Source organism: Myxine glutinosa, chromosome 3 (assembly GCF_964187855.1).
Source record: "Myxine glutinosa chromosome 3, kmMyxGlut1.1, whole genome shotgun sequence".
Taxonomy (NCBI): domain Eukaryota; kingdom Metazoa; phylum Chordata; class Myxini; order Myxiniformes; family Myxinidae; genus Myxine; species Myxine glutinosa.
This window is the reverse complement of record NC_136263.1, coordinates 23,845,568-23,858,011: the sequence shown is the minus strand read 5'-3', so window position 1 is coordinate 23,858,011 and position 12,444 is coordinate 23,845,568. Positions and strand designations below refer to the sequence as shown.

General features: G+C 43.1%; 1 protein-coding gene across 1 annotated transcript in view; it reads left to right on the top strand.

Annotated features, from left to right (window-relative positions):
• LOC137423750 (uncharacterized) overlaps positions 1 to 12,444 on the top strand; it is a 60,506-nt gene extending 48,062 nt beyond the window's left edge. Inside the window, exon 4 of the mRNA XM_078773774.1 lies at positions 10,592 to 12,444. Coding sequence (XP_078629900.1) covers positions 10,592 to 12,033 — 1,442 coding nt within the window. The 3' untranslated portion in view covers positions 12,034 to 12,444. The remainder of the gene's footprint in view (positions 1 to 10,591) is intronic.

The window sequence follows — 12,444 nt, the reverse complement described above, 5'->3', positions numbered from 1 at the left end:
GGGCTTGGGGGGAGGAGGTGTGAGAAGGGGGAGGGGGGTGGGAGAAGTATAAAACACAAGGACACCATGGACTTCCAGGACAGAAGTTGGCATTTCAAAAAAGTGGATTTGGGGTGAAATTAGCGGGGGTAGAAAAGATCAAGGTTTTGGATGGGGGTAAGATAAGAGATGGTGGTGAACAGCTGTTTTAAAGACCTGGAGGGAGGAGTGGGATTGAAGAGAGTGAGGGAGTTTGTTCCAGAGGCGGGGGAAAAGAGGAATGGAGGAGTGAAGGTGAGCAGGGAATGAGGCAGCTTGATTTTGGAATGCAGAGGTATGCAACTTGATTTTGGGGCCATGGGTTAAAATCTGGGTTTTGAATTTGCCGTTGTATCGGCATACCTTTGATTGGGCACTGCCTGGCTCAATGTCCATCTTGGCCACACCCATGGCATGTGTTCCTGCCCGCATATGGTCTATTGTTGGATCGTCGGCCACAATCGCCTCGCGTACCTCTCTTGATCGTGGTACCCTTTCCCTTCCTGTAATGCACTCACTTGCAGTTGCATTAACCTGTGACATATGGCAAGAGGGCCACTGTATGTTTTGTTTCCCACTCCAAGCACATTTTCTTTTCATCCGAATGTAATTTTGCATTTCACCCGTTTATGATAGTATGGGACAGCAGCATTTCACCTGCATCGTCTTTCATTCCTGAATACTTCTTAAACACCATCCACAATCATTCTAAATAGTCCGTCATATCTTCCTCAAGTTTCTGTTTACACGCCTGAACTTTGCCCCATTCAAGTGTAGTGAGCACAATTTCAAGTATTTGTCTGAGCAGTTCCTTTATTCTCGCACGTAATGCTTCTGCTCCAAGTTGTCGCCTCTGTTCAGGGCCTGGCCAACTGGCTTTAATGTTCTCTCACCGTTTGTCCACTCAGACCATTTCTCAACATCCCTCACGGACTCCGACCCATAATTGTCATACATATACCGAGCACAAGTTCCTCTATTGGGGGACTCGACCCAGCCCAACTTTCCGTGGTTATTGGCCATCCCCAATCTTCGCGAGTTGCAATCCACAAGCTGTTTCACCAACCAACACCAAACGAGTGAAAACCCCTACACATATAGTGCGAAGTTTTGAAAGAATATACCTGTGTTCAACGAGTCAAAACACAATCTTATAACCAGAAAAATCCCAAATGTACTGATTGCAAAACGCTGTGCAGAACAATTTGAGGGAAAGAAAGCCCAAGACTTTCACGAATTGGCTGGTCAAACCAACCGGCCAAAGTCTGAGTACAGATGTCACTCGCTCTGGATCACGGCGATGACCCGCCCCCTCTTTGCGAAAGACACCATGGGGTTCATAAAATCCTACAACCAATACTTGCAGACAGGACACCTGAATTGACCTCCGTTCAAGGAACGATATGCTCTGCGATACAACCCTTGTGAGGTAACAATCCGAGGGTTGAAATGTGAAATGTCAGTTCAAAAATAACAAAGATGTTACTTGTGGTTCAAATATACATCAGTGAAGGTAAAATAAAACACCTTTGCTGAAACAATTGCCTCACATCGACCAAACAGTGCCAAGCAGACTTCACAAGCTCGTGTGAAGCCCTCGAGACTTATTCTGGGTCTCGGCCACCCTGTCCACCTGCATGTTTGCTGCATTTTTATATGGAGAGTTGGTGAGTCGTCGCCCGCAACCCACACCAACTTCAAGATAACACAGGGAAATTTTAATATAATGTCAGTACAGGTGCACTATCGCCTGCTATTTTCTAAAAGTACAGTACTGCCACTCACCAAAGAACCCGCGAAGCACCAGGGCGGCAGTTCATCGTCAAAGGCACTGTACTGTAATGCCTCAGCAAACCTCAAAGCACCAATCAGCTTCTCAAAACTTTACAAATGAAATAAGTCACAACTCAACAACTCTCCAAACAACCTCTCAACAGCACAACTTCTCCAAAACTTCACATCTAAACATTTCAACAATTCCACAACTCCACAATTCAACTTCTCAGAACTCAGATATTTCACAACTCGACAATTCCACAACTCGTCAATTTCACTCGTCGACAATTCCAAAACTTGATAATATCACAACTCAATAATGCCGGAGCCTGGTGTTGGCTTAGCGGTTCAGGTGCCGGCTTGGGATCCGAGGATCCTGGGTTCGTATCCCGGTCGATCGCTGAATTAACGCCAGGGGGGTTGACTCAGCCTGTCATCCTTTCGAGGTCGGCAAATTGAGTACCAGCTCACTGGTAATTCCCTGTGTGTCGCAAGGGGCGACTAACGGGGTTGGCGGTAGGAAGGGCATCCGGCCATAAAACATTGCTTCAAAAAGGGGACCATGGTGCCCGAAAAGGGCAACCCCCGCTGTGTGGGGAAAAATGGCCTCTAAAGGTGGTTCATGTTCATCACAAATCAACAATGCCACAACTCAATGATTGCATAATTCAAATAATCAGAAAATAAAACCCATAACCAGAGGAATATTCAATCTCTATGTCCCCGGCCACTCATGGGAATTATCTTGCCTTGCAAGAGTGGAGCCGGACCTCAACCGTCTCTGTGCGTCGAAGGCTTCTAGCCTCATGCCAGTGCACAGGACGGTACAGTGCATGCACAACAGGGGACTTTTCCACCCCTTATTTCACCAAGACTTAACCTGTGACCCAGGTCACCTGCTTTCTTTGGTCTTATAAATGTTTCAACTCTGAATACTCACCGCCACGTCACTCAGCAGGTCACAGACGAGCATACAACTTTGAGTGAAGACCAACATGGAAGAGTTCGGGAATTACCTTTTATCTGAGCCAGCCATCCATGTCAGTTGTCACCCCCAGTCGCAGCCTCGCAGTCTCTTTTCTCTCCTCTGGGATTTTGTGGCCTGGCTCGCTGCACCAAATATTGTGGAAGAATGGACGAGTCAGGTTCCGAATACAATTTTTATTGATTACAGAGTTGAAACCTCAGATTTTTTTTTACGTGCACACAGAGAAGTTCAACATGCTAAGTTACATGAAGACCCTTCTGCTTGGCTGCCCGAAGCCCTCGGTAGATATACTCATTTTGAAGAGGGTGGGGGACATTGATGTGTAACAGTTGTGAAGTTCTGTTCGATGCCTGATCAGATAGCAGGGAGTTCCACAAAGGTGAGAATTCTTCCAGGAACATTTGGAAAAACAAAGTTTGACAACCAAGGAAAAAGAATTACTATGGAAAACAACAACAACAACATGCATTTTAAGGCCATTTTCCCTGCTGGAGCGGGGGTTAGCCTTGCGGTCCCCATGACAATCTTCTCCATTTTGCCCTATTTTCTGCATCTCTCCTTGTTAACCCCCTTGCCCGCATTTCTTCTTCCACCATCTTTAGCCAAGTCTTTCTCGGTCTTCCCCGTCCTCTACTTCCTTCTACAGACTTGGCATTTAATATGGAATATTTTTTTTTCCTTGACTTGGGTTTACTTTCTGAACTCAGTAAATCAATCTGGTGAGTTTCTTTTACCCTTCGGTGATGTCTTTGTTGAAAGAACCATGTCACTGATTGTCTTTCGCAGCAAGAAGTCAATAACAGGATTATATCACAGGTGGCGTGACAAAATGTAAGGACAGGTACATTTGACGATTGGCTCCACAATCAGGTATATAAGGGTTGTTGCATTCTGTATTAGTGGAAAACAACTGCTGCACGTCTACAAAAGTTATTGCCGCTTCCTCTGGAGATGGTCCCTCAACTTGACAATGCTGTTTGTCATGGAGTGGTGGCTTTACGAAATTCTGGCATGAAACAGCGTGCTATTGCTCGGAAGTATGGCATCACTCAAGGTCAGGTGTCAAAGATCCTGAAACGAAATGCTCAGAGGGGTGTCCCTCCTCCAATACCGAGGCCAGGACGTCCACACAGAACCACAAGGAGAGATGATCGCCAGCTGCACCGGTTAGTCTGCAATGGCCGTATCAAGTCAGATAATCGGCTTAGGGCTGAGTGGCAGCAACTGACAAATGTGCCTGTATCCAGAAGGCTAGTCAACCAACGACTGGTTCAAGCAGGCTATCGTGCCAGGCGTCCCCTGAGAAAGCCACGCCTGACCAGACAACACAACCAGCGCCGATGGCAGTGGGCCAGAGAGCACCGTGAATGACAGCCAGGACACTGGAATCACGTGACCTTCAGTGACGAGTCTAGATTTCTGGTCTATCGTCAGGATGGCCGTGTCCGAGTGCGCAGACAAGTGCATGAAGCCCACAACGAAGATTGTGTAGTGCCAAGAGTCCAAGCTGGAGGTGGTGGGGTAACCGTTTGGGCTGCTTTTCATGCAGGGGGCAAAACTGACCTGGTTGTTCTGAATGGAAACCTGAACCAGTTCAAGTACAGGGTCATTCTGGAAGAAACATTGCTTCCATTTGCTCGTGCAGCCTTTCCAGGAAACTTTGTCTTCCAAGATGACAATGCACGGCCTCATCGTGCTCGCATGATCCAACACTTTCTTGCTGACCGTGGTGTAGAGCATATGGAGTGGCCGGCCATCTCCCCGGATATGAATCCGATAGAGAACTTGTGGGCAGAATTAACGCGTCAAATCGACAACCTGGACCAGCAGCCTACCTCTGTGCGTGAATTGCAGCAGGCTATTGTCAATGCATGGCAAGCGATTCCTGTCCAAACCTTGGCAAATCTCATGAACAGCATGCCTCGACATGTACGTGCTCTCCTGAATGCTCGTGGGGGTTACACGAAGTACTGAACTGTAATTTTACTGTCCGTAATCCCAGTCATCATTTAGCTTTTGTTTTTGTTGAATTTTTTTTTGGCTAATGTGCAAAATAAAGACATACTTCTGGAAAACGTACAGAAGTTTAACACAGTACTGTCTGTGAATTGAGTTCGATATCAGTTTACATCACTTTCATGGATCAATTTATTTGCTTCGAAATGTCAAATGTGGTTTTTGTTTCTTTTAAAGGTCACATTAACAAAATCTAGAATAATTTCAACATAATTCCAATGAACTTTTGGTTCTAATTCATCTTGAAAAGTAAGTTCACCCCCACAAAAAAATATTCCATATTAAATGCCAAGTCTGTACATTCATTTCCGTCACTCTTCTCAACCAGTCACTTTCATCCTTCCTCAACACATGACCAAACCATCTCAACCTGTTCCTCTTCACAGCATCAATCACAGGCTCTATTCCTTTCGCAATTCATCTTTCGCAATTCATCATTTGTCTTCCTCTCTCTCAACGATACTCCGCACATCCACCGAACCATTCGCATTTCCACCCTTTCCAGCCTTCGTTGCTGCTCTACATTCATGACCCATGTCTCGCTCCCATAAATCATAACACTTCTCACACATGCAGCATACACCTTTCCCTTCAGCTTCAACGACACTCCCCTCCTCATCAGCACGCCACTCAGTTCCCGAAACTTCTTCCATGCACATGTCACTCCAGCAATCGTTGCCGTGTCTGATCCACCTTCTCCATTCAGCATGTCTCCGAGGTAGCAAAATGTTTTCACACCTTCCAGCTTCACACCGTCTCCAAGATCCAACTCAACATTTCCTCCATCTGCAGCTCCCACTGTGCACACCTTACATTTGAATGTAGCTACCACACTGGTTAATGACCCTCTCAGACCACTACATTTTCGATGAACCCACTCAGCGCACATTGTACATTGAATGGAGTTCACTCCGACACCCTTCCTGCACACAGCACATGGCCACTTCCCAGTTCTTTCCACCTCACCACATGCTTTACCACTTGCCATCACCTTCGTCTTTCCTATATTCACCTTCAGACCTTTTGTCTCCATACATTCCTTCCACTTGTTCATCTTTTCCTTCAGTCCATCCATACTTTCCGCAATCAACACCAGATCATCTGCATACAACAACTCCCACGGTAAACCCTCCTTTACGTTCTGAGCCAGCACCTCCATCACAGCTACAAATAGTAGTGGACATAGTACCGACCCCTGATGCACTCCCACCTTCACCTCAAACTCACCACTGTTCCTGTCCTTCGTCCTTACAGCTGTGCGCGCTCTTTTGTGCATTGCCATCACTGCTCTGATCAACCATTCCTCCACTTCTAACTTCCTCAATGCCCATGTCAATTTTCCATTACTATGGAAAAGAGAGAGAGAAACATTTCAGATAAAAAGCATATTTGAGAAATGGAAAGCAGCCGTGGATCCATTTCCCAGCAGGAGACACAAAGTAAGAGGCTCTGTTTAATGGCCAAAGCAGCATCCTGGGTAGCATAACCCAGAATCAGCACATTCCCTTCGGCTAGATAGGAGACCTTCTTTGATACAATCTCTGAACTTGTATTTTGGGTTATTGTAAAGATGCAGTCTTTGCATGGAAGGCAATTTGACTTGAAGTTAAAAACTCCTCTCCATGGCAATCCATTAAAGCATTCATAATAGTAGATACAGTTATTGTATTTTATATGTGCATTTCGCATTGTTAAGGAGTACATAAATGACCTCCACATGATCATCGGTTTATGATCAAGGAACAACTTATTTAAATCTGTTATGTTTTGAACACCAATCGGAACATGAATCTTGAAAACAAGTCTTTTGTTTTCACGTACTTCGGCGTTTGAATCATCCGATTGCACATGTGCAGAGAGGAGTTAAATGTTACATTTGTGGGGTGGGGGGGGGGGGGTAAACAATGAAAAACCTAATGAAGTTCGGAATGTGTAGATTAGCATGCTCTGAGTGTTGCGAAGACGAATAACCCACCTTGATGTATCCAAGTAGTGTCGAATTACTGGGTAAGATTGTATATTTATCTCCATACGAGGGGTGGAGCTGTGCTAATTAAGTAGGGTTTAAGGATAAACCCCAGTGTGTAATTGCCCTGTGATTTTTCCCTTCGCTGTTATTGCATCAAAAAGGCTGCCATTACAATAATTACAACGATCGCACTGTAAATGGACTCATTCGCTCACAACGCCGCCAGGGCTAACCAACACCCAGCTCATTTGCCGATCGGCATGCTAGCCCCGCCTCACGGCCTTCTACGTCATCCGAACATTCCTGAACGGAGATTTGACTCCGCCCCCGACGACTCACAACGAGGAGGCCACTCCCGGCCTTCGTGATTGGTGGAGGCGCGATAGGATGATTGAGTGGAGCTTGGCGATTGGACAGAGTGTGACGTGATCGTGGAACATTCGAGAGTGAAGGGGAAAAGACATGGTCACGCCATCATGCTCTCTTCTGGGCCTGGCTTCGCGTGAGGGACGGTCGCTTCGCTCACTCTTTCCCTTTGTCTTGGTCGCGCTGGCAAGCGTCTGCGTCTCAGGCCGTGTCCGTTTGTGAAACTTTGGATAGTGGAGGAAGAGGAAGATGTCTCGCCCGAGCTAATTCTCTTGCCTCAGTTACGCGAGCATACGGTCGCCTTATGGCCTTGTGTGCGCCCACGGAGACATTCCTGAGCTCTTGGCGCGTCGGTCGGAAGGAGACAAGCAAGGGAGGACCGGCCACACGCAATCCCTTCACGTCCGTAGCGAGACGGAGAGGAGCTTTGTGTGCAACTTTCCCGTGTGCGACTGCGGCCCCTTTGTGCTACTGACTATTTTACGGCCTCACTTGAACAACAACGCGAAGTGCCGGCACTATTATAGTGCCAACGCGAAGTGCCATATATCAATGAGACATAGATACCAATAAAACAAATCAGGTTTGTCACTGAAATAACAGGTTTTATTGATATAATAGTCAGGTTCACTATGTCAATAAATTATATTTCATTCAACATCATGGTCGATTAGCAAACCTATACATTTTTGGAAAGGTTATAGCATAAGGAAACTAAAAATCAATGTTTACATTTGGAGAGATACCTGTATGGCGGCCATTTTGGATTTTCAAAATGGCCACTGTAAAATACATATTTTGTTCTATTTCTGCCTCTAATTACCCTAAAAACTTTTTAAAATATACTAAACCTATATTTTCAGGGACAAGGAATCCAATGAAAGTATCAAATTAGTGCTATGGGGAATGGTAAGACACGAATCAAAGGTTTTGAATTGCAAAATACTGTCTTTATATTCGCGATAAGTTGCATAATCAAATACATGTTATCATTTTGTACAGGCAGTTAATAACATCAAAATGTGTCACAATAATTCATATCACCAAACATATACAGGCAGTCAGCAAAATCATATATACACATGCAGTCAGTATAACTTCACATCTACACAGGCAGTCAATGACAAAATATACACAGGCAGTCAATGGCATCAAACATACACGATTACAGAATATGCCATTTAGAGTTCGTCATCACTGTCCTGTGTGTCGTATCCGACAATATAGTCCGCATCGTTTTCACAGTCCGTTCCACACAAGCAAAGGTCGGTCAAATTGATTGGCAAATCGAATTGGTCGAATGGTCAATCGAATCGAATTCGATGAATCGAATCGATCGAAGTGGTCGAATGGTCGATCTAAGCGATTGGTCGAATGGTCGAATTGGTCGAATGGAATTGGTCGATTGGTCGAATTGGTCGAATCGAATTGGTCGGAATTGGCAAATGTAAACATTGATTTTCAGATTTTCCATGTAATAACGTTTCCAAAAATGTATAGGTTTGCTAATCTACCATGATTTTGAACGAAAAAACATGGTGAACCTGACTATAAAAGAAGAAAATAAAATTCATTTCGGTCAAATTTGCCAAAAATTGCCAAATTTGGGGTATAATTTTGGCCCCCTAACCCCCTAGCAGCTTAAAACTACCTGAAATGGGTTGCTACAGGTCCATTTCAATGAATAACATTGATGTAACCACCATAACTAAAAATCTATAGGGCTATTTTAATGAAATAAGAAAATGATGAAATGGGTCCATTTATTGCATGTTGTCGGAAATGAGGGGTTAATTTCGCATGTCGTACAAAATTGCTGCAACTACAACATCATTCTTCAAAAACTAGAGGCCCAGACGGTTAAAATGAGACCGGTCCCAGCTTGTTATACCTCCGGTCGGGGTGTACCTAATTTGTAGGGCCGAGGCCACTGCACTATATGAGCACCAATTTATTTTTACTTTAGTTTTCCCCTTGTTTGTATACGAGTCTGAATTGAGGGTCCCTCATTTCGGAATTTTAGTTTTTACCTCGCCTTTCATTGTTATTTGCATTTATTTTCATTAAATCATCGTTTGTCAAATTTTGCTTTCATTGTATTGTGGATTTTGTTGTCCTGTCTTCAGGTTTGTGGGTTCCGATCAGATAAGGCCTCGAGCCTTCCAGCGCGCGCGAAAAGATAATGCCGCCAAGTTGGGTATACACCTCGGAGTAAAGCTCGTTTTGGTCATTCATCTTTTTAAGGTCTTAACCCCAGTGGACACGACAATAAATTTTGTTTTTTTTGTTCTGCCTGTCGGTCAAACAAAATTGAAAATCATTCCAAGCAGGAAGCTTGCTGTGTGGAACAATATGGAACACAAATGGCCTTTTTAATACTTCCAAGAACCTCCAGTTTTGTAGTACTTGGAAATGTTAAATAGGTTGATGTACATAAGGGTGGTGCATACAACTGCTTCAACAGCATGAAAATTTTGGGTTTTTTGACGATCTTGGAAATCATTGTCTTATGCAATTGAAGTGTCGTTGAAAACTGCATGGGACATGTTCTTTGAACTCTGTCGTTGAGTTAAGTAGTTTGTTTCACATGCATTTCGAAAAGCAATCAATGCACAGATACTCGGGGGCCTGTTGGTCCATTGGACCAAATTGTCATTGGTTTTCACGGCCTTGCATCATACACGGTGAGAACTGCTCGAGCATTGAGCTTGATTTACCTGCCTGTTGTATTGCTTGAGCATTAAGTACTTTGGATCTTCAGGGACTTTTTGGTATTTCTGGACCTTTGGGTCATCTGGGTCTTTTGGGTCATCTGGGTCTTTTGGGTCCTCAGGGACTTTTGGGTCATCAAGGACTTTTTGGGTTGTTGGGGACTTTTGGCTCATCAAGGTTTTTTGGGTACTTGGAGACTTTTGGGTCATCAGGTTCATCTGGGTCTTTATGGTCCTCAGGGCCTTTTGGGTCATCTGGGTCCTCGGGGACTTTTCGGTCAAGGTCTTTTTGTGTCCTTGGGGACTTTTGGGTCATCGGTCTTTTTGGTCCTCAGTGACTTTCGGGTCATCAAGTACTTTTTGTTCCTTGGGGACTTTTGGGTCATCTGGGTGTTTTGGGTCTCAAGTGTAAAAGGTTCTTCCAAGGTCTCGGGGTGTCAGCAGTTGAAAGGGTTAAAAGGTATATTTGAATAGTACGTAATTAATAGACTCAAAAAGTCTGACACATACACAAATGACTTTTCACTGAAAAAATTGGATGAATTTACTCTAAAGTATGAATATTTTGGGGGGGGGGACCCAAAGTTTTGCACAGCATTGTATGTTTACATCAATAATTTTTTAAAAACTTTTTTGTCGTGGAACAAATACTTGTTTGCATGCGTTTATCAGAATTATATTACGACTATTGAAAAAAAAATGATTTTTTATATTTTTTATACTGGTCCTGTAATGTTGTATTTACAGGTGGATCAATTGAATCTACAAGCGAGACTGCACCTACTTTTATGAACAGCATAGACACACACCCGCAGGAATCGCCAACTGAAACAAACAAGAGGACTTTTTACAAATGCAACAAAACGAATAATGAATTGTTTGCACGTAATAATTTTCACCAGGCTCACAAAGAAGAGAAAGATGAACTCCCATACAAATGCAAAACTTGTGGAAAATCCTTCAGTTATTCATCCCAATTTAAAAGGCACATGATAGTTCACAACACTGAACACCCATACAAATGCACAAGTTGTGGAAAATCTTTTAATCATCCATCCCAACTTAAAAGTCACATGCGTATTCATAATGATGAACGCCCATACAAATGCACAAGTTGTGGAAAATCATTTCATCAGTCATCCACCCTTAAATCACACTTGATAATTCACAATGGTGAACACCCACACAAATGCACAAGTTGTGGAAAATCATTTTATCAGTCATCCACCCTTAAAAGGCACATTCGTATTCATAATGATGAACGCCCATACAAATGCACAAATTGTGGAAAATCATTTCATCAGTCAACCACCCTTAAATCACACTTGATGATTCACAATCGTGAACGGCCATACAAATGCACAAGTTGTGGAAAATCTTTTAATCATCCATCCCAACTTAAAAGGCACATGCGTATTCATAATGATGAACGCCCATACAAATGCACAAGTTGTGGAAAATCATTTCATCAGTCATCCCACCTTACAAGGCACATGATTATTCACAATGGTGAACGGCCATACAAATGCTTAAGTTGTGGAAAATCTTTTAATCGGTCATCCAACCTTGAATCTCACATGACAATTCACAATGATGAACGCCCATACAAATGTACAAGTTGTGGAAAATCTTTTAATTGGTCATCCAACCTTAAATCACATATGACTATTCACAATGATGAACGCCCATACAAATGTACGAGTTGTGGAAAATCGTTTAATTGGGCATCCAACCTTAAATCACACATGACAATTCACAATGATGAACACCCATACAAATGCACAAGTTGTGGAAAATCTTTTAATCGGTTATTCACCCTTAAAAGACACATTAAGATTCATAATGAAGAAAGCCCATACAAATGCACAAGTTGTGGAAAATCTTTTAAACAGCCATCCAACCTTAAAACACACATGACAATTCACAATGGTGAACGCCCATACAACTGCACAAGTTGTGGAAAATCTTTTAAACAGCCATCCAACCTTAAAACACACATGACAATTCACAGTGGTGAACGCCCATACAACTGCACAAGTTGTGGAAAATCTTTTAATCAGTCATCCAATCTTAAAACACACCTGAGAATTCACAATGGTGAATGCCCATACAAATGCATAAGTTGTGGAAAATCTTTTAATCAGTCATCCACCCTTAAATCGCACATGACAATTCACAACAGAGAATGACCATACAAATGTACAGTTTGTAGAGAATCTTTTAAATCTACCACGCCACCTGAAAAACACATGGAAATTCACAATGGAGAATGACCATACAAATGCACAGTTTGTAGAGAATCTTTTTAATCTACCACGCCACCTGAAAAACACATGGAAATTCACAATGGAGAATGACCATACAAATGCACAGTTTGTAGAGAATCTTTTTAATCTACGATGCCACCTTAAAACACATGGAAATTCACAATGGAGAATGACCATACAAATGCACAGTTTGTGGAGAATCTTTTTAATCTATGATGCCACCTTAAAACACATGGAAATTCACAATGGAGATCAAGCAGATTACCAACATAGAGAATGTCCATGCAAATGGAAAAATCTGTGTAAAATCCTTCATTAAATCATGTGAGCTGA